The following is a 23,333-nucleotide window of genomic DNA, read 5'->3' as shown; positions in this document are numbered from 1 at the left end:
TGTAATCACAGCTACGTGGGAGATGAAGGATGATCAGGTTCAAAGCCAGCCCAGGTGAAAAGCTCAAAACTACCTGAAAAAAAAAAAAAAAGAAAACAAACTAAAACAAAAAAGGGCAGAGGCATAGTTCAAGTGATAGAGCACTTGCCTAGGAAGCATAAGGCCCTGGGTTCAAACCCCAGTTCTGCTCTCACCAATGCCTTTCACTATTCTATCATAATTTCATATTTTATCCCATGTACTCATATTAAGTAATGATATACAGCAGTCTTTGACACCCTCTTCATTAACCTCCATTCTTAACATGAGAAATCTTTCATACTGTACTCTCATCCTTCTGGGCTCACCTCGTATTTTTGTATTTCTTTCCTTCCTTCCTTCCTTCCTTCCTTCCTTCCTTCCTCCCTCCCTCCCCTCCTCCAGCAAGATGATTAGCTGGGTGCTGTGGTATGTACCTATAATCCCAGTGCTCTGGAGGCTAAGGCAGGAGGATGGCAGGTTCTGGGCCAATTGGATTACATCACACACTCAAGATCAGCCTGGGATACACAGAGAAAACCTGTCTAAAAAACAAAAATAAAACAAGTTGGGCTGGTGGAGTGGCTCAAGTGATAGAGTGCCTGCCTGGCAAGCCTAACAAGCACGAGACCCTGAGTTCAAGCCCTAGTACCACCAAAAAAAAAAAAGGAACAGTTGATTACTTTAATCATCTGAAATGATTTCCCATTTTGTTTTGTTATAGAATGGTCTCAGAAACAATCAAAAGAAGTCAAAAATGTGAGTATCATGCATCAAACATATTTTGAGTCAAGTTTTTATTCCACACTTAGGTTATCAGTCTTATTTATTGGCTTCAGTATTTGTAGAATATTATAAATGCTTATTTGAGCATATTCTTTCTTTTCAGAAGTAGAAAGCTTGAAATCTATAAGCAATTTTAATGTGTAGAGAAACCTTTAACTACATGCACATGTATATTGTAGACATATGGCCCTATGGTGATGTTGCTAGATTAATTAGTTTAGGGTGTTATTTTGGATGAGGCTGATGAGGAAGTGGGTTTGGGGAGGGGTTTTCAAAGGAAATGTATTATTTTTCAAACAGGTGAGGCAATAACTTGAGTTTTTTTTTTTAAAAGATCAAATATATAAATTATGGTGAACTGGTTTCTTTAAATGAAGAGAAAAGCAAAGCTATAAATATAGTCAGAGATGAGTGTGAGATGGCGGCAGGTCCCATAACGAACCACCAATGTGTTCCAAACAGTGGAGAGACATACTGAAGAAGGAGGACAACTCCTGATTGGGTGTTTGGATGGAGAGAAAATTGGTCTGCAGCTGTGGCCATGGGGAGAGGGGAGGAGAGTTTGTGAGAAAAAATAAAGGAAGAGTAGCTAGAACTTGAGGGAATGGAGTATAGTAATGGGTGACAGGAGGGCAAGAAGGAAGGGTGTGAAGATGGCTCCATTTTGGATGAAAAACAGACAAGAATCATGGTACTGACTCGAGGGCTTAGAGTGAGTCAGTGCCATGACTCATATTTAGATATGTTTAGTTTAGGTGCTGTTTGAACTTCCGATTGCAGGTAGCTCACCACCAGTGAGGAATAAGGGGCATAGGAAGGGAGCCCCGAGATGTACTTCCTGAGGTTCTAAGTCTGGAAAAAGAAAAGGAAAGGCTAGTACATGCCATCACTGAATGTGTTAAGGTGAAAAGGGGAAGGAACCAATATAGGGCTAAAAAAATCATTAGAGGACAGAGAATCAAAGAAAATGAACACTTGCTGCCTATTATTCTAATAGTTGGCATGAAATAAAAAAGCCCAGTGAAGGCATAAAACTGCTTTAAATGAGTTAAATCTGATTTCAGTTTAATTCAACTTTTGCATCCTTGTCTTAATTTTAGAAGTTTGGCACCTAGATTTGATCCTCCTGTTGTAGAAGGAAATGAGTATACTGTGAACAGCAGGTAAGAGGGAATTGTGAGGCACAGGGCTGGTGGAGTGGCTCAAGTGGTAGAGTACCTGCCTGGCAAGTGCAAGACCCTGAGTTCAAACTCGGGTATAGCCAAGAAAAAGGAACTGTGCAGTAGAATTTGTTAGGGTTGTTCATACAACAGCTTCTTAAAGGCCTGTTGTAAGGTTATATGATATTTCTACCTGACAATTTAATAGTTGCAGCACCACCGGCTCCACAAATAATCATTGCCTTTTGGAGAAGTAAGGTTTAGATAAATCTAAATGGAAGGTGGTAAATACAGATCTCTGACATCCATTAACATTTTTGATATTGAAAGCACATATGCCTATAAGCCAGCGACTAAAAACAAAAAGTACTTTTGTGGGAAACAGAATAGGTTCACTTGGATCTGTTTTTGTTTTGTTTTGTTTTTGCTTTTTTCTAGCTCCATGTGAGATTTCACTTGAAAAAAGGGCTCCTCTGCTGTAGGTGATGTGTTTGGATTTAAATTAAACACCTAGGTGGAGATATAGCTCAGTGGTTGAGTGTTTGCCTATCGTGCACAAGGCCCTGGGTTTGATCCCCAGTACCACAAAAAATTAAAAATAAAAAAATTAATTAATTAAACACCTAAAATGAAGGAGGCCTGTAGTAGGGCGTTTAATACAAGATAAAGAAAAAATAAAGAAGCAGTAAAATATTTATTAAGCACCTTTTTTGTCTTATTTTATTTTCCTTTATTAAGCACCTAATGTATACCTGACAGTATGCTGGGCATTGGCTTTGCAGTAGGAACTAACAGATCCAGTTCCTTCTCTCGGGGTTTTGAGGGGATGACCGACAAGAACTAAATAATTACATTAAGAAGTCTGTACATAGAATCTCTGTAAGCCTGGGCTACAGCCCTGGGCCTCTTTTGTAGACAGTTAGGCTAGACATGACTTGCTTCTGAAAATGTTGCCCTTCCCTTTCTGCCTTGCTGTCAACTTCTGCTTTCTTGGGGCTTCTCACTGTCTAGGTAACACAAGTCTTAGTCTTGCTGAACCTTGGGTAGTAACCCTTCTGCTTGGGCCTGAAGGTGAGCATGTGGTTTCTGGAGCCCATCTATGGTGGCTAGGGGTGGCCTGGGCAACAGGTAGTCACATTTGGCTACCTCACAGGTCTCTGGTAAAGCCTGTAGACACTGGCTGGAGGTAGGGGTACTGCTAGACTGTCTGGGGAATCTCAGAATTCTCTCTTCTTGTTAGTGGACTGAACTATAGGATAGTCATACTTAATTTTTCCAATAGACAAGGGAGCTAAAGGTTCCTGCAGGCTTGGGCTGCAGTCTAGCTCTAGCTCTCAGGGGACCTGGCTTCCCACACACCAGTAGCCTCACTTCCCTCCCCCAGGGCTGTGTAGCTAGCAGCCTTCCAATGCATTCCAGCCTGCCTCTGAGATGATATTGGCTTGTTTGCCCCCAAGTGCTGGACCAAAGGCAGGTCTCAGAGCTGGTTTGTCCTCTCAGCAACTGGGGATGGTGCCAGTGGGAGGGGGAAGGACAGAAGGAAAGGGTGTGGGAGGGAGAATGTGGTAGAAATATTATGTACTCATGTATGAAAATGGAAAAATGAGGCCTGTTGAAACTGTCCCAAGAATGGAGGAAGGAGGATAAAGGAGAATGATGGAGGAGGTGAATTCGACTTTGGTATGTTGTAAGAACTTTTGTAAATGTCACAATGTACCCCCAGTACAATAATTTTTAAAAAGATTTAAAAAACAGAGGTCTGTAATTGCAAAATATAGTACTGCTCTAAAGGAAACACATGATAAGTCATGGAAATGGAACTCTTGGGTTGAGCGTGGAAGGAAAGAAAGGCTTCTCTGAGGTCATATTTATGGAGGGGAGGCTGAAGGTTGTGTTGGCACAGAAAGATGGAGGAAAGGAAGAGCAAGTGAGAAGGCAAAGGTGGAAAAATTTATGAGTGAGAGGCAGACAGAAGGCTGTGTGCTTGGAGTACATTGAGCAAAGACATAGTGCCATGTGACAAGGCTGGGTGAAGGGAAGGGGACTTGTTATGTGTGGTAGGCTACTGGAGGTTTAGACCCGAGAGGCACATCATGGGACTAAATTCTCATCACCCTGGTTGCTGTGTGATCATGGATCATCCAGCTAGCAAGCTACTGCAGGAGCCAGATGGAAATGTCTCGTGACCTGCACGAGCTTGAGAAAGGACAAAAGACAAAGATGCAAAAACGCTGGAATCGGGTGGGCTGGGTGCTCTGGTGGAGACACACAATAGCCTCGACCACCTCCAGTGAGTTTATTTTATACAGCCACAAACACGGAAGTGGAACAGCAAAGCCAGCAGAGCAGCAGTCCTCAGGGCAGCGTGACCTTGTAGTTACTGGGAGCAGGGGGAACCTGCAGTTGCTACTTTCTGCACGTACTGGGCGTGGTGTAAATATCCTTGTTTGTACACAAAGCAGCTGTGCTGCGTTTTGCTCTCGCTCCCTTCTGCAGCTGGGGGCTGTGCCAATCCCAGCCTGCAGATTATTTGACGTGGCTGTGCTCATGTCAAGTTCTCATAGGCTTCTCATACTCCTCTTTCCACAGTGTGGACTGGGGAGAAGATGCGGCAGGTACAGAAAAATGGGCAGAGATCAGCAATGGAAGAATTGGCAGGGCTTAGCGATGGGCTGTGAGCCTTCAGAGAGGGGAGAAAAATAGACCTTTACAAATCAAGGCAGGCTAACAGCATATGCTTGTTTCTCTTACAACATCTGGGGGAAGGGGAAAACCATGGAGTGTCACCAGATGATTCTTTCTAAGGTTTTATACTAGTGAAGGGGTTCTTTATCATGGCTTCTGTAGAACTGGGGTTGACTATGTCCCCCAGGGCGATCCGTGATATTGGATTCTCCATGAAAGGAGAAGGAGAAGGGAGCAATCTTTATGACTCAGGAGTTTCTGGGGAAGCAGACCTTGACTAACCATGTTTGGTATACAGACCACTTCACAATGAAGGGAGATGGGGCAGGAGAGCTTGACCATGGAACCTCCAAATAACAGTGGAATTTATCTTAAGGTTTGTCAAGGATTTTGAAGAAATAGAACCAATTGGTGAAGGTGGATTTGGCCAAGTTTTCAAAGCAAAACACAGAATTGATGGAAAGACTTACGTTATTAAACGCGTCAAATATAATAATCTGTAAGTAGTAAATATTTTATTACTTTGAGAAGGTGTGTTGCACTTGTCCTATTCTTTTTTATGTTTCTCTCTTCTTCATTAATATAACATTTACTTCTTTTTGGAAAGTAATGGAAGAAGTTTAATCTTACACATTTCATTTTCTACCCAGAAAAGCTTGGCTTATTCCAAAATGACCTTACTTTACTGTGGTTAGTTCAGTTAAAAATATATAAGTGAGTAAACCATTGATCATCTTTTTGAGAACAGTCCTGGATGCTGAAGGTATAGAATCATTTGGTTTAAGATGACCTTTGAGGTTTTTTCGTCTCGTTTCCTTACTTTGCAGGTGAGGAGCTTGAACTAATTTGCTGAAGGTAAAAGCTACTTTCTGCTACAAAATGCAGTGGCTTAAAAATAGCAATTTACTGTCATCTCTCATGGACCTGTGGGTTGATTGTGCTTAGCTAGGCAGTTGTCACTTGGGGGCTCCCAACATTGCATTCCAGTGTCATCTGAATGCTTGAATGGACTGGATATCCAAGATGGCCAGCCAAGCAGGTGGTTTTGGCTGTGAGCAGGAAACTCAGCTGGGACCCTCAGCCAGAGAACCTCCACATAACCTCTTTATATGGCCTGGGCCTCTCACAACTTCGAGACTGGATTTCAAGAGGATTGTCCCTAGAAAGAGTTAGCCAAGGGACAAGGAGGGAGTGACAAGGTTTCTTTTGACCTAGTCAGAAAGGAAAACACATTAGGCAGGAGGTCTTACATCATACGTTCACTGGTTCACCAGTCTTGTTGGCTGCTCTCTGGCAGTTGTGACTATGTGTAACTTAGCCAGACTGATCCCTCAAAGACTAGAGAAGGAGATGGAATAGGGAAACGGGTTAAGGAAAATGGCACCAGCAGAGGAGAAGCAGACATGGCATTCCAGGAGTCCTTCACTCACTCAGACTGACTTTTTCTCTTGTGGAAAAAGCTTTTCTATTTGAAATGCTCTTCCACCTTCTCAGCATCAAACTAATCAAACTTTGTTTTTCTTAACAGGAATGAAGTACTATTTTTTTCTTTCATTTGATAGCAGTTTTTTAAAATGATAATAATGTTCATAAGGATTCAGTATCTTGGACATTTTGAGTGGGTCATGAATTTTCAACAACATGTTAAAAACCATACCCAGAAATATTAATCTAAAACCGTAAAACGTTTATGTGCTTTGACCCAAGAATAACGTGTCTGGAAATTATTCTAAGAATGTTATCCAAATTGTGGCCATGTACAAAAAAATATCAATCACAGTGCTTTAGTTCTTGACAACACACCTCTGTAAAGCTCCCATAGTATTCGGTGAAGTCTCAGTTTCTCTGCATAAATTATCCCTTGGGTGTATTTTTGTCACATATTGAAAATTCTGAATTAGGTTTTGCATGCTGCCTAGCACTCACTCATGCTGCCTAAATGGAATTTGCTTGCAAAATCCAAAGATTTTAATACTGTCTAAACAAAATATAATGTATGATTTAGTTATTGAAAATTAAAGACTGCTACACATGACTTTAAAATTGAATGGTGTTTAGAATTATTTAAATTGCTGCTTTTTCTTTTATGTCAAGAGTAGAACAGCTATGTTTTTTTTTTCTTTTCTATGTGTTCACTGTTTCATTTTGAGTGCTCCTTGCTCCTGTTCTAAAACTTGGCATGGGAACCACAGCGACTGTGTAATAAGGAGGGTGGACAGTTGTCTCCTGTTACTTGAGGTGTTATGTAGTTATCAGAACTGTATTTTAACACATTTGTGTTCCTGTTCCTTTTAACCAGGAAAGCAGAACGTGAAGTACGCGCATTGGCAAAACTTGAGCATGTCAATATCGTTCATTACCATGTTTGTTGGGACGGTTTTGATTATGATCCCAATGAAAGCATGAGTAGTAGTTCCAGGTAGGTAAAAAAAAATTCTCGTAGACATAATAGGATGAAAAGAAACTGTCCTTTACTTTGTGTGGGCACTGAAGGATGCCATCAGTCATCATATTTGACAGTCACAACCACTTCTGAGGGACATTGTGGTCTCCTGTTCTGCAGACAAGGAGACAGTGAACAGATTTCCCCTTGCTTCTCTCCTCATCCCAAATTCAATTTCAAAAGGCTTTTTTTAAATGTCCTCTGCTGTTTTCACAATCTCAGTTTTAGCTTTCCTGACTTCACACAGTCTTGCTTCAGTGCAGGCTGTAAATACCATCTTGTGAAGAAAATTTTAACATGAAGATGCTTTATCTGAAGGCTCCTTCCTCTGCAGTTGCCAACAATTTTCCATCTTTCTCTGAGGCTCCTAATTGATGTAATGCAGTCAAGGGTGTCTTTGGAACTCAACTACCCCATGTAGAGTGAAAATGACTTGAAGACTGTGAGCTGTGATGAGGACTCCCTGCTTTATCACCCATGTTTTGTTTTAGTTCAGCCTCCACTGAAGGACTGGAGATTCTAAAGGCCATCTGCCTTTGAACTTCACACAGTCTGTCATGGGAACAGTCCTATCACCGAAACCTTGAAGGGACCTTTTCATAGTCCTCCGACTTCTATCTCCTAGCAAGCTATTGTAGGTGCTTCTCTGAGAGCTCCTACATGTATCATCCTTTTAGGTTTGCTTTTCCTTTACTGCTAGCCTATGAGACTATAATCCCCAGAATGACAAGAATTTTCTCATTTCTACTGGCCTGATCAGTGCCTTTCATAAAACAGATGCTTAGTTGACTAATAGTGAATTAAAATGTTTCAAAATTATATAATACTGACACTTGTTTTTTTGCAATTAATACTTCTATTCCTAGCTCCTAGCAAAGGAGATTAAAGATCTTCAGGGCTGGCAGGGTGGCTTGTGTGGTAAAGTGCCTGCCTAGCAAGCATGAGGCCCTGAGTTCAAATCCCAATATCGCTGAGATGGAAGGATCTTCAGTATTAAAGAATGGGAAGGTTTATTCTTTATAAATTAGCTAAGCAAAGTTTATGTGGGATGCTTGGGAACTTATGGTTTTGGTAAATATGGTTTCTTATATTTTGATTTAAATTTATTATATTTAGATTTTGGTTTCAGAAGGAGACAAGGCATTCATTTTAAGATGAACTTATTTTTGTTGCTACTCTTAACATACCGTGAACTTTATATCCAGATCAACAACTAGGTGCCTTTTCATCCAAATGGAATTCTGTGATCAGGGGACATTGGAGCAGTGGATTGAGGAGAGAAGATGTGGCAAATCAGATAAAGCATTGGCTTTGGAATTATTTGAACAAATAACAACAGGCGTGGAGTATATACATTCGAAAGGCTTAATTCATAGAGACCTTAAAGTAAGTAGAAAATGTGCGTTGTGGCTTGACGGACATAATTTAGTGATTTTAAAATCTGTTTTCTCTAGTTTTAGATTTGTGATTGATCGATAGTCATGATAATATCTCTGATCCTCTGAGGTCACAGTGGGTCTAAAACTTGCCCCAAAAGCCATTCTTTGAAATTACTAAGAAGATCTCCAGGGCTGGTGAACTAACCATGAAAATAAGCTGTACTGGAAGTCTCATTCACTTCTGGTCCTAGGTGATGGATAGTCTCACTCCAGCTGTAAACATGAGCAGCTTTCATAGGCTGCATATTTCTGTGCTAATCATTATTGTGGCTGGCATAGTCAGCCTTGCCTCTGTGTCCTTGCCTCTGCGGCTACTCGGCATATTCCACTGTGATTTGGAACCTGGTTCCTGATCTCTCAGTCCGTGCTCCGAGAGCAGTCACAGCTGTTGGGTCCAGGGCCTAATATTTTCTTGGTCAGAATTTTCAGCCCTATGATTGGAAAGCTGCAATATCCCAAACTTGGAGCATGGGTCATCCCTTGGTACTTTTGCTTTCTTATAGCTTTTGGAATCAGAACAAGCAGTTTCCCATTTCCCCTTCTTATCAAAATAAAAACAGAGAAGCAGAACAGCTTTTCGTAGTCTCTTGGTTCTCACAGATACACTTCTGTGTACCTCTTTTGGTCCTAACATATATATTTATTTATTTATATTGGTGGGACTGAGTTTGAGTGCAGGGGCTTTGTGCTTGCAAAGTGGGTGCTCTACCACTTGAGCCACACCTCCAGTCCATTTTTGCTTTGGTTATTTTGGAGCTGGGGTTCTCATGAACTATTTGCCTGGGCTGGCCTCGACTGCAGTCCTCCTGATCTCAGCCTCCCATCACCCACCTCTGGTCCAATGCTTTTATTTAGCCTTTCCTGATCACTTGGTTTCTGCCTTTTTCTGGTCCAGGCAGAAGCACTATGTCTATGTGGATCTACTTACCCCACCTGTTTAAAACATCCAGCAATAAGGAATGAAGCAAAGACATTTCTGAGAAAAAATAAGTGCCCTTGTATACAGCTGTTTGTTGAACCTAGCCAGGATTAAGTGGCCCTAAAAAGTATTGCTTCTTTGGTCTGTTCTTGGGCTGGATGTTTAATACCTTGTTATTTGAGTCCACCTGACTCTAATAGTTCTCTCTAACAATATATGAAAGTATTCTTAGAAGTTAGAACATTAGGATAAATTTGGGCCAAGCTTGGTGGTATATGCCTGTAATCCCAGCTTTCAGAGGCTGAGGCAGGAGGATTGCAACTTTGAAGTCCAGCCTCGGTTACAGAACAAGATCCTGTCTCAATAAATAAATAAATAAATTTACTAGTCTGGCTATACCTTCACTTAGGGGTCATATGGATAGTTGAATAAACAATTAAGCACAGTTATTTATTAATTGATTCATCTGCAAATAAATAGCAAAGTTTGGGGGTATTACTTCAGTCCCTCCTCATAAAAGGAGTCCTGGCTGGTTCCTCCCTGTTCACCGGCCAATTCTCCTGAGTCCTGCCCTGGCCACACCACAGGAACAATATCAGCCTTCCGTATGTACTTTTGGTATTAGGTTGCAGTATTCTAATCTAATTGCTAATTTCTGCACAAGGCTTCTCAGGGTTTCTCTGTGCTCCTTGTGTCTTCGCACCTGGTTCCTTCACTAGGCCCTCTCATCAGTGTCATCCCAAAGGGTCTTTGTGTATAGAGCCCATCATTGTTTTCAAAGTCTAACCAAGAATGTTGAAATGTTCATTTCTTCTTCAACAAACCTTCCTGTTTACATGCTTTTTAGAATATGGGTCAATGTCTTCTACAAAGCTGTATGGTAAGGATGGCCAGCCAGGCACTGGTGGCTGACTTCTGTAATCCTTGCTACCCAGGAAGCAGAGATCAGGAGGATCACAGTTCGAAGCCAGTCTGGGCAAATGGTTTGAGACCCTATCTCAACCCCATCACAAAAAAAGAGCTAGTGGAGTGGTTCAAGTGGTAAAGCACCTGCCTAGCAAGTGTGAAGCCCTGAGTTCAAACCCCAGTGTTGCCAAAAACATAAAAAATAATAATGGCTAGCTTTTATTCTGTTTTTCCTTTTTAATTTTTTTTCTTAAATAATTGCATAGAAAAGTGTGTTGTGCTAGTTATCAGTTTCCAGATAACTTTGCATGCTGTCCACATGGAGGGCACATATTTGCTGAAAAGTGAGAGAGGCCTTTTGAAGTTCTACATCAGATGTTCCACAGCATTGCTAGGAATGGATCCCAAAATTGCAAGGGATCTTAAAGGTGTCTGCTTCAATTCCCATCAGGTCCTGAAGCCAGAGTTGCAACATCTCAAGTACACAGCCAGTCCCAGTCTGGGATGGGGAACTGAAACTCCCATTCTTTGGACCATTCAAGTAGTACATTAGAATACATTAAAGCTATGTCCAGCCTCTTACCTTGGATCCATCCCCTAGGACCCTGCAAAGTGAATCTGCTTTTCACTTGACATCTGTTGAGATATGTGGAGGCAGCTGTAACGCAGGTCACCTTCCTCCAGACCTATAGTATTAAGCTTCCTGTTTGGGGATACCTGTGTGAGGGTGAATGAATGGTGTACAAGTAAACATAAAAGTAGCCTTTGCCAAGATGATTGGGGGATGTAGTAACAGCCTGTCCAACTTGTACATACAAAGTCCTTTTTTTCCACAGCCAAGTAACATATTTTTAGTAAATGCAAAACAAATAAAGATTGGTGACTTTGGACTTGTTACATCCCTGAAAAATGATGAAAAGCGAACAACTAATAAGGGAACAAGGCGATACATGAGTCCAGAACAGGTAAGAAGTTCCCTTTCCTGTCTGTCTCTCTCTATTGTGATCTTTAATTTTTTTTTAATTTGAAAATAGTAGACTTTCTTGCAAAATTAAAGCATTACAGAATGACACACAGTAAGACTTGAAAATGCCTCTCAACCTTTCTCTCCAGTCCTACTCTTCTCACCAGTTTGTTCTTCACCCTTTTAGATCATTTTCTATGAGTCATAAAAATATGCAAACACACACATACTTCTCTTACACAAACATTTGCATGTATATTTACATGCAACATTTACAAGGCTACTATATTTTGCAAGTTGATTTTTTTTCACTCAATATATTTTAATCTTTGCATGGCAGTACAAATGGGCCTTATAATGTTCTTTTTAAGCAAATACTGTATTACAAGGGATAGAGATCATAATTTAACTACTTATTTATTGAAGGGTATTTATTTATTCTCCAACTTTGTATGTTTATAGACATGTTCCATGTTCCGTATCTCTGGGTCCAAGGACAAATACGATTTTGCAGTTTCCCCTCATTATCCATGGTTTCAGGATATGCGCCTCCCCATGGATGTCAAAATTCACAGATGCTCAGATCTCTTCTATAAAGCAATACAGTATTTGCATGCAACCTATGCACGTCCTTCTGTGTATTTTAAATCACCTAATACGATAAAAATGCTGTGAATATAGCTGTTACTATATAGATATATGGAGGCTGAGACTGTGTTTCACTGTATAACCCAGACTGGCCTTGAACTCAGCTGGCCTCAGCCTACCTAGTGCTGTGATTACAGATGTGCACCATATTGCCAGGCTTGTGATAATATATTGTTTAGGGAGTAATGTCTAAATAATAGGAAAAAAAACTCTGTATATGTTCAATACAGGTGCAATTTTTTTTTCAAAATTGATTGGTAGTTGGTTGAATCTACAGGGGCAGAAACCACAGATAGAGGTAGTGGGCCACCTGTATTTTTATGATACTCTATGATGGATTGCTTGAAGTGAAATGATTGAACAGAGTGAAAAGTGCATTGCCACTATGATTAATGCTGCCAAATTGTCCTTCAGAAAGTAATTTTAGCCAGGCACCAGTGATTCACGCCTATAATCCTAGCTACTAGGAGGTGAAAATTGGGAGGACTGTGGTTCGAGGCCAGCCAGGTAAAAAGTTCATGAGACCCCATCTCAACAGAAAAATGCCAGGCTTGGTGGTGCGTGCTTATCATTCTAGCTCTGGAGGGAAGCATAGATAGGAGACTTGGCAGGGCGAGGATGGGAAATCAAGACCCTATCTCCAAAATAACCAGAGTTGTGGCTCAAGTGGTAGAGTGCCTGCCTAGCAAGTGCAAAGCCCTGAGTTCAAGCCCCAGCACTGCCAAAAAAGTGCTTTTTAATAATAATCTCCTACTAAAGTGTACAAGAATGCTGCAGTCTCCCACTTCCAATCAAACTAGGATATAATCGGTCTTTGGTTTGGGACAATGTGATGCATGAGGAGTGTTTTGCTATTTTTGTTTGCATCTTCTTTGGTTTAACTTGAATTCATTTTTTTATATGTGTGTGGAAGGGCTATAACCTGATTTTCCCTATGTGAAGTTACAATGACGTCATCTTCATATATCAAATGATTCATGATTTAAAATGCTATCTTAAGGAAATTCATGGAGATAGAAAATAGAACAGAGGTCACCCGGAAGGAGGAAGGAATAGGCGATTTAGTTGTTTACTAGGTGCAGTTTCTGTCTGGGATGATGAAAAGTTCTAGAAATAGATAGTTGTGATGGTTATATGACTTTGTGAAGGTTTTTGACACCACTGAATTATTCACTTAAAAACGGTTAGAGTGGTAAATGTTATGTTATATTTTACCATGATTTCTAAAATGCTGTTTTATTGTGTATGAAATTCCCACACAGTCATGAATCTGCCTCTGGACTCTGTTCCATTGATTTACTTTGTTTTTCTCTTTAATAGTATACTGTTTAATTATTGACGCGTTATGAAATAGGTGTTAGTGTGAACAGCAGGACCCCCTGTTCGTTGTTCTACAGTTTATAAACGTCCTCAGCTGTTCACATTCCAGATGAACTTTAGAGTCATTGCCACACTCTGTGACTGGTGTTGAGGTTTTCATAGCTATTGCATTGAATTTGAGAACTGACATCTTAGGTACTTGATACTTCTTCAGGAAATCAGAGTGTTTCTCCTACTTACTCAGTCCTCCTTTTCCACACTCTGCTGTGGTAACAAATGACCCCTGGTTTCCTAGTGCCAAATAAAATGTCAAAGATTTATTTCTCGCTCTCATGATACACTGGCATGAGTACACCTGCAGGTCTTGCTCCACGTGTCTCCTGCGTGCCAAGGCCCAGGCTGAAGGAAAGGTTGGTACCGGGCATGGCTGCCTTCCTGGCAGAAGCAATGGCAGGACCTGGTGGTGGCTCTCACAGGTTTTGCTCAGCAGTGCTACACATGGGCCACTAAGCACATTGCCCAGTTCCAGGCCACTGGGCCGTGGGGGGAAGACTTCTCACAGGGAGGCCAGTGCATAAATGGGAGCAGCAGTACAACCCACCCAAATGCTGACTTTATATTCCTCAGTGATCTTAAAACATTTTAAAATGGTGATCATTCAGATCTTTAAAGTTTGTCTCTGAACACACACACACACACACACACACACACTGTTTTGCTATTAAAATGGAATTCCTTATATCTAATGGGTTATTAGCGAGGTCTCTCAAATATATTTATTTATTTTTAGTTGTGGAAAAATACACACAGCATAAAAATTACTATCTTAATGACTTTAAGTAATTATTTCAGTAGCATTAAGTGCATTCACACTGCTAGGCTTCGGCACCACCACGGAACCCTTCAGTTTGCAAAACTGAAACTTTACCTATTTAACGAGCCCCTTTGCAGGTGCTGGGGATGTAGTTCAGCGGTAGAGTGCTTCCCTAGAGTGCATGAGGCTCTGAGTTCAATCCTTGGCTTCAAAAAAAGAATCCATTTTCTCTCCTTCTCCAAGTCCCTCACAACCACCATTCTATTTTTTGTCTCTACAAATCTGACTATGCCATGTTTCTCATATAAGTGGTACCATGTAGTATTTGTCTCTTTGTGACTGAGTTATTTCATTAAGTTTAATGTCCTTGAGGCTTACCCAGGCTGTAGCATGTGTCAGTTTCCTCTCTTTTTAGGGCTAAATAATATTCCGTTATGTGTGTACCACATTTTGTTTAGCCGTTCATCCTTCAGTAAACACTTGGGTTGCTGCCATCTTGGCTGTTGTGAATAATGCTTACTAACATGGTTGAACAGCTATTGATACCTGGATATTTTATCTTATACATAGGCTTATTATCCCAACAGGTTTTTAAAAAATTGCTTCTTGTCTATTTTCATCTTTGGGATTGTTCACTTTATTTTCATTTTGGTTTTGAAATGCCCTTTTAAGATGGTTTTTCTGATAATAAATCTTCCAAAACACCCCTACTATTCTGTAATCTAAGAGTAAACACACTGGACTATCTGACGGCTTTAGAGTGTAGCATGGAGAGAGCTTTCACCTTGTCCTTTTAGACACCATGTGGCATAAGAATATGATTTAACTTTGTGGAGTGTGAAAGTAGGACATAAAAGGAAGCTGATGGCTGGCTCAAATCCAACCTTATGAAATAGCTGCTGCATCCTGTATTGTCACCCTCAGAATATTAAAAAATCACTCATTGTTTCCTTTTCGTAGGTAAGTTTTAAATTTAAATACATTTGCTTGAGAAATAATTTAAATGCTGTAAAATGCACATAATCTTAAATACAGCTGCATTGGTTTTGACAAATGCACATACCTGTCAAACATACATGAAGATGTGGAACATTTTTCTTACCCAAAGAAATGATCTTAAGGCCCTTCTCCAGTCAATCCTTCCTTCTTACTTCCCAAAGGTAATGAGGGCTGGCTTTAATTTGTATCATCATACTTCAGTTTTTCTGTTCTTGAACTCCATATGAATAGAATCATACAGTATGGGGGGAGCAGTACTAGGGTTTGAACTCAGAGCTTCCCGCTTGCAGGCGCTGTACCACTTGAGCTACTCCCGCAGCCCTGTTTTAGTTTTTTCATTCAAAGTAATATCTGTTGGAGAACCTTTAGTTGCTGCCATAGCAGCTCTGAATTCCTTTTCCTTTCTCAGTAGTATCCCCTTGTCTGACCATACCGCAGTATGTTTCTCCAGTCTCCTGTTGATGCACAGTTGGATTACTTGTATTTACATTGCATTTACATTATTTGTATTTACATTACATGCAAGCCACTTGCTTGGCCAAAGTTTAATTGATTTACCTCTGCTGTGTCTTATTTAACCTCACAATCAAACTCTGAGGTCAACACTATTAGTAGTCCCATTTTAAAGTTGGCATTATTCTCATGTTAGTGGTTAATTTACACAAGTGATTCTGTTACTCAGTGATAAATATTTGGATCTGGCTAATCAGACTCCACAAATCTTGCTAATGAACAGACATTTTTTGTGCCATATAAGATTTGTAGTTAAATAACTTTTTGGCTTTAGAAAGCATAGCTATTTTTATGAGGTGAGTAACAAAGGCAATATTTTGATCTTTTTAGATTTCGTTAGAAGAATATGGAAAAGAAGTGGATATCTTTGCTTTGGGGCTAATTCTTGCTGAACTTCTCCACATATGTTCCACTTTTTCAGAAACAGTGAAGGTAAATAATCTCAAAGGAAGAATTAAGCAAACAAAAATTATTGGTCACCTTCCAAGTACTACTGTAGATAGTCACTGCCCTCCTGTGAGGGTGGGCTTGAACATACTAGTGTCTGATTGCAGGTAAAATATAAATTTTCTCCCTTTCAAGTTTTGACAACCAGTTTGTTCCAGACCAAAAACTTTGACCTTCTTTGGAAGACATGTATGTGTCATAAGAGCCCTACTTGAGTCTATCAGCAAAGTTTCATTGACCGCCATGGAGTTTACTTCTTAAGAGGAAAGCTAATATCAGAGGATGCTTAAGCATTTGCAGAGAAGGCTTAAAGTTTGAAGACACAGCTGGGAGGGAGTTCTTTCTAGCATGGGGGTTTAGGTTTCTTGGAGCCATGTAAGTTGTATTCTGGAGTTGTTTCTAATAGCTCAAAATAGAAAGTGGGCGATCCCAGTGTGGAGATAGGTGCAGTGTAGTTTTATTGTAGTGCATAAATGACAAGGAAGTGGTGATTGATGAGGCTGGAAAGACAGATTGGGAGAAGAGTGTGGACTTTTTTGGGTAGTCAGTGGGAAGCATTAAAGACAGTAGGCAACTGGATATTCTGTTTGAAACTCAGGAGAAGGACTTGCCTGTTGCCAACAGCCATCTCTTCTGTGCAACAGGGACAGTGAAAGTACCTATCAGATGAGGTTCCAAAAACGAAGAGGGATAATAACCATGATGCCTTTGACACTTTAAAAACCAAATGTTAAGGATGATTATTTGATGGGAAATTCAGTGGGAAGGGGTGAGGGAGGAGGAAATTCCTGTTTGTTTCTTGGCTAAAGAGACTTTCCCAAAGATCTGGAAATATACTAGATTTAGGGTCTCCTCAGCCTTTAGAATGTTCTGTTTATTTTTCCTTCCAAGTAAATAATTTCCTAATAAATGAATACCTACATTTTTATTTTCAGATTTTTGATGATCTAAGGAAAGGCATCTTCCCTGATGTGTTTGACAGCAAAGAAGTAAGCACTTGAAAATAATCAGAATTTTATTTATTCCAATGTTCAGTTTCTTAGTGTTGACTCTCACTGTGATTACAGAAAAGTCTTCTACAGAAATTACTTTCAAAGGAGCCCAAGGAACGGCCTGATACGTCTGCAATATTGAAGACTTTGGCTGAGTGGAAGAACACCTCAGAGAAAAGGGAAAGAAACACATGTTAGGCCCTTCTGAAATTGTCCTGCATGTGAAATGTGATTTTCCTTTGATTATCTGAAATCTGCCAAGAGAGATTGACAGTTACTTATCTTTTTGGGGGCAACACTGGGGTTTGAACTTTGGGCTTCACACTTTCTAGGCAGGCATTCTTACCACTTGAGCCACTGTACCAGCCCTCTTTTGTGCTGGGTTTCTTGGAGGTAGGGTGTTGAGAACTATTTTCTGGGGCTGACTTCAACCCGCAATCCACCTGGTTTCTGCCCCCTGAATAGCTAGGATTATAGGTGTGAGCCACAGGCAAACAGCTGGTTGTCTTTTATTTTCATTTCTTATTTTTCATCTTTTTATTTAGGTTTTTTTTTTTTTTTTGCTACATATGCGAGGCTGACCTGGAACTCTTAATCTGTCTGCGCCTCAGCCACCCAACTGCTGGGATTAACGCCACTGTGCCTGGCTTCATCTTTTTATTTTGAAGATGTGTAAAAGCTCTCAAATGTCCTTCCTTATAACAATTAATGAATTGATCAATTAATCTATATTGATTAAGTGGCTTCTGTTTCTAGGCCTACAAACCAACTGAACAAACATGGTGTCCATAAAAAGACAAGTGATACAATCATTTTGAAAAGCAACGTGGCATGATCTAGTAAAGCTGAAGCTGTATATACCTTCAAAGCCATCCACTCCATTCCGTCATACTTGCCTGTAAGGATGCTCATGGACCCCAGTACTGACAAAAAAGGGAGAATGCTCATGGAAACTGTTTATTAGAGCTAAAACAGCTGGAAACAGCCATAATGCTCATCCAGAAGGAGTAGATAAAAATATATTCACATATTGGAGTACTATAAAGCACTGGAAATAATTACATTTCCAGTAATTACATTTAAATGCAGTAACATAACACAACGTATCTCTCAGCAACATAATGTTAAGGGAACAAAGCAGGTTTTTAATATATACATAATGATTCCAATTACACGAAGTTCTAGACTATGCAAAACTAAATCATTAGGAATCCCAAGAAATGTGGTGAAACAATAAAGGGAAAGAAGAGAGTAAGAAATCTTAAATTCTGGGCTGTGGTTTTCTCAGAGGCAACTTTGTTACAGTGGATGTTACTACTGCTTGCTGTGTGGTTATTCCTTTTATCTTAATACATTTTGTATCTGTTACAGCAAAGGCTTTGAAGAAAAGATAACTGATGTAAGGCAGTAGCTAAGAATAGGAAGTATTCCATGTGGAGGGGCAGGATCACTTTCTACTGAGCATGGAGGGGCTTGGAAGTGATGTTTCCCTGAGACTCCAAGCATGTGAGGGGTTTGGATGAATAGAGGAGAGGCCACATGAGCAGCTGGCCCAGGGGCACACATGAATTCTGGAGAAGATACATTTGTGGAGCATTGGGTGTGCTAGTTTGTTGCCCCAACTGCTACAGGAAATGCTGGAAAAACAATTTGGATTGCATCTTGGAAGATGCGGTGGGTTAATTTAAACTTTGGAGCAACCAGCTACCATTTTAAAACTGCCATGTAACTTTATAGTTTTAAAAGTGAGCCAAATTTAGGTTAAGTAGAAAATGAGGACCATCACAGTAAGAGAACATACTTTTATAAAGGCTTATAGCTATTTTAAAAAAAGTATTCAAAAAAAGCAGTAATATGTTTTGCAAATCCAGATACAGTATTTGATTAAGGCAAAGTTTTCTAGTAGATGCTAAAATTATTGGGTGAAAAGGTGTTGGGGAACAGAATATTCGCAAGGATTTAAGTATCATCTGATGGAAGACATGTTGCAAAAGGCAAATGTACATTTCCAAGGGAGAGAGGTATGGTCATCACAATAATAAAGTGATTCAATCTAGCATCACCCAAGGTAGAACAAGCTAGTATTATGAACTTCCAATGTGATGCAAGAATTAAACAAAATCACCTAGTTTTCTTGCCCAAAGGGTCTGAATGGAATTTAGTCATGAGGAAATTATTAGACAAATCCCAAATGCAGTCATTCTGTAAGATAGTTGTGTCTTCTTAAAAAAGTCAATGTGATGAAAGAAAGCAGTGGAACTTTTCTAAATAAAGAGACAAAAGAAATATAATGAAAAAATTCAATGCTTCAATCTTTATTGTTTCCTGGATATTGAAAAAGAAAAAAGCAAACAGCTATAAAAGATACTTGGGGACACTTGTGGACTTTTGAATACAGACTGCATATTACACAACTATAGAATAACTTAATTTTCTCAGTTGTGAAAATGGTATTAGCAAGCAAAACATGTCATTCTTAGGCAATGCATGCAGCAATATTTAGGGGTAGTGTGTCATGATGTCTGCAATTTTCAAATGTTCAGCAAGAATCAATGGACATATGAGAGGGAAAGAGAGAACACATTGTGATAAAATGTGTTAACCACTGGACAACTGGCAATACAGGTGAGGGCATACAGGTGTTCCTTCTATCATTCTTTACATTTTTGAGTGGAGAGAAATCTTTTTAAAAAACCTATTATTACCTGTTTTTGATGAATGATGCTGTGCTTAGAAGGAAAACTAAATAATGTGGCCAATGATTGTAATCTTTTAACCTTTCCTTATTGTGATTATTTCCACTTATGAAATAAACACTGCATCTCTTAATAGCTTTTATTTACTTGTGAGTATACATCTTCTCAGTCTCAAAAATAGTAAATAAAGAATTTTTTTTAATCAGAGTAGGAGAGGAGCCTGAGCCATGGACCTTATTTGCTAATTAAAAGGCAGGCACACAGTTTTGAGAGCCATTTTGATTTAGTTGCTTCACTAGAAACAGACCTAGGAAATTTTTATCACTGAACACACTTATTATTTATATCAGATACACATATTTAACCTAAACATATACAACATGTACACACTTAGCACACATTATTTGTTAACCCTATTAGCATATATACATGCACACAAGTATAAACGTGTTGTATGTGTGTATGCCTAGTTGTGTGATGTGTGGGACCCACTGCAAAGTTAAAAAATGCAAGATCCTATTAACAAGTGAAATGTGGACACTTCAAAGCACAGTCTTGTGTCACTGCCCAGACTGCATGTCCACAGACCCAGCCCTGTGTGAGCACAGATGTGTGAGTCTGTGAAGAAATGTTTAAAAATCTGAAGTTTTTCCAAGCAGACTTGGAAGGCACGTAAACTTAAAATATTCATTCCTTACTTGGGTGTTCACCATAACTTGAGGTCTTTTGGTATGTCAACTTTTCATTATGAAATACTACATAATTTCAATAATACTCATAAGCTTTATGGTTTTTAAACATATCAAAAATAGACTAATGAAACCCTATGTGCTTACTACCAGCTTTAACAAATACTGATATTTTGCCTTTCTTGTTACATCTTTTCCCTTTTTGTTTCTTTGGCTAGAATATTTTAAAGCAAATCTCAGATATTATAGCATTTCACTTGTAAGTACTTAAATATGGATCTTTTACATACAAGGTGTTTTCAGCTTTTTAAAAAACCACAATATCATTGTCACACTCAACAAAATTAACAAGATTTAATTATCATACAATTGGCCTGGATTCAATTTTCCTAACTCAGAAATTCCTTTTTATCAGGTTACATTACATTTGGTTGATGTGTCTCTTTCACACTAGGGCATTTGCTCCTATCTTTTCTTTCCTCTTGCCATTTGAGGAAGGAACTGGTCATCTGTCCTGTGGAATTTCCTCCATCCAGGATGTGACTGATGGTGCCTCCTGGTGTCTAGTTACAGTTAAAAATTGATGTGATTCTGGTTTGGCTTTCCCAAGAGTGATGCTGTATTCCCTACATAATTATTTTTTCTTTACATCAAGCGGAACATGATGTCATGTTGCTCTATTTTCAGTGATTTTAAGATTGACCACTGAGTGCTGGTGGTGGTACAATCCACTATAAGCTTCCCATCAATTTTCTGATTCTACCATTTTCCCATCCCTACCATCTATGTTCTTCTATAAAGAAATTTCTCTAAAACTGAAGGGGAAATGTGGGATAAACATTTGCTTTATGAGTTTTAGAATGAATTAGTGCCTAGCAACCACCAAAGGTGATAAATGACTATTTTTTCAAGCAGGAGGTAGCCCAACAAGTACTTTGAAACTGTGTATCTAGAGTAGGTTTAAAGGTCAGAAAACTGGAAGACTAAGAACACCACCAGGGGATTAAGCAAAAGGTATGCATAAAAGATTACTTCCAGGTTTGTTTGAAGATCAGTAGCAGAATTCTGACACCACTAAAGAAATACAGGTCTAAATCAGATTAATCCCAAAGAGCCACATGTATTTGAGAGGTATTTTATTGTCTTACGTTTTTATCTATTGCAGGTTTTAGTAATTTAGAATTTCAAACAGAGCCACGTGCAGATGGTTCATGCCTCTAACCCTGGCTACTCAGGTGGCAGGCACCAGGAGGATCCCAGTTTGAAGCCAGCCCAGGTAAACAGATTGTGAGAGCCTATCTTGAAAAAAACCATCACAAAAAAGGGCTGGTGAGGTGGCTCAAGGCATAGGCTCTGAGTTCAAACCTCAGTACTGAAAAAAAAAGAAAACAGTTACTCACCATTTTCTCCCAATTCTAGGCAACCACTAATCTTTCTCTAATTTGCTGATTCTGGCATTTAATATAAATGGAATCATACATGTGATCTTTCTCATTTAATATTATATTTTCAAGTTTCATCCATGTTGTAACATGAATCGGCAATTCATTCCTTTTTGTTACCAAATAATAGTCTACTGTATGGATAGGTCACATTTTATGTATCTATTCATCAGTTAATAAACAGCTGGGTTGTTTCCATTTATTACCACAAACATCTGTGTACAGATGTACATGGACATGTTTCATTTCTTGTGGATGTATACCTAGTAGAATTGCTGGGTTATATAGTAAATGCCTCCCCTCAGTGTATCAAAGTTTGTGTATCAAAGTTATATCCATCATTCAGAACCCAAATTCAGTATTATTTCCATAGTGTCCCACCATTCTCCACTCAAAATCAATCTTCCTTGTTCTCCCATTGTTTAGTATTGTGTTGTGCTCATTGGTTTACTTTAAAGCTTGGTCACTCCTGCATGACTGTGTTCTTGTGATACTGTGAAGTTCTGGAGAACATGGGCAGGCTCTGTCATTGCTGTATAACCTAGGGTCCACTGCCCTGCAGAAAGCAGGAACTCTATAAGTGCTTGGTGGGGAATAACAGTTTGGGAGTTTCATATGCACGATCCTACAAAAGGTATCTGATATTAAGTAATAATGTTCACTTTTACATTTCAACAGGCTTGGCAAATAATACTTGAAGTGAATGATTTGATACTTTAAAGTATTTTGAATGTTAGAAGTTACCTATTTTAAGCTTATAAAATAAGACATTAAATAAATTCTAGATAGGATTTTGAAAACAAATATAGCACAACATAAACAAGAGTAACTTTTTTACTCACATTGAGTATTTTTAACCTTACATGGAAAAGAAGGGAGAGAGACCTCCTACTTAATGGCCAGTCCAGTTCCAGCCCTAGGCCTGTAAATGCAGACCACAGCCCTGGTGGAGTCATGGAGTTCTGTCAAGGTTATTCTCACATTCTCAGCATGTCCAGGAACAAGCATGCTGAGAATATGCAGACCATTCAAGGCAGGTATGGGTTGTCCTCATCATTGGCAAGAGGAGAAAGGGAAGCCAGTTCTTGTTTAACTCCATTCCATTTGAAATGGAATATCCACAATACTTTGGGACTGACTGAACTTAGTATGTTGGCTAAAATTATGAGAAAGGATTTGCTTGTAATTCCAAGGGAAAGATGTACTCTTTTATTTTAGCTATTAACACAGTTTTATTATTTTTAAACAAAAAAGTAAATATTAAACAATAGTGTCTGACCACTTAAATATTTTATGTATATATTTCTATTTACAGTCATAAAAATGATTTGTTTTCTGCATGAAGAACTAAGGCCTAGAAGTTAACAGGTTCATGGTTCTCAGCCTCTGCTGCATCTCACCATCCAAGATAGTGATGCCAAAGGCACAGTGCCTACTTACATCAGAATTCGGG

General features: G+C 39.3%; 1 protein-coding gene across 1 annotated transcript in view; it reads left to right on the top strand.

Annotated features, from left to right (window-relative positions):
- Eif2ak2 (eukaryotic translation initiation factor 2 alpha kinase 2) overlaps nucleotides 1–19,352 on the top strand; it is a 30,009-nt gene extending 10,657 nt beyond the window's left edge. Inside the window, exons 8-16 of the mRNA XM_020167142.2 lie at nucleotides 743–777; nucleotides 1,905–1,967; nucleotides 5,026–5,148; nucleotides 6,949–7,068; nucleotides 8,298–8,478; nucleotides 11,193–11,321; nucleotides 15,945–16,046; nucleotides 16,997–17,050; nucleotides 17,129–19,352. Of these exons, the coding sequence (XP_020022731.1) occupies nucleotides 743–777; nucleotides 1,905–1,967; nucleotides 5,026–5,148; nucleotides 6,949–7,068; nucleotides 8,298–8,478; nucleotides 11,193–11,321; nucleotides 15,945–16,046; nucleotides 16,997–17,050; nucleotides 17,129–17,251 (930 nt within the window). The 3' untranslated portion in view covers nucleotides 17,252–19,352. The remainder of the gene's footprint in view (nucleotides 1–742; nucleotides 778–1,904; nucleotides 1,968–5,025; nucleotides 5,149–6,948; nucleotides 7,069–8,297; nucleotides 8,479–11,192; nucleotides 11,322–15,944; nucleotides 16,047–16,996; nucleotides 17,051–17,128) is intronic.
- Nucleotides 19,353–23,333: the final 3,981 nt, after the last annotated feature.

Source organism: Castor canadensis, chromosome 12, assembly GCF_047511655.1.
Source record: "Castor canadensis chromosome 12, mCasCan1.hap1v2, whole genome shotgun sequence".
In the NCBI taxonomy this organism is placed as follows: domain Eukaryota; kingdom Metazoa; phylum Chordata; class Mammalia; order Rodentia; family Castoridae; genus Castor; species Castor canadensis.
This window is presented reverse-complemented; position numbering and strand designations above follow the sequence as displayed.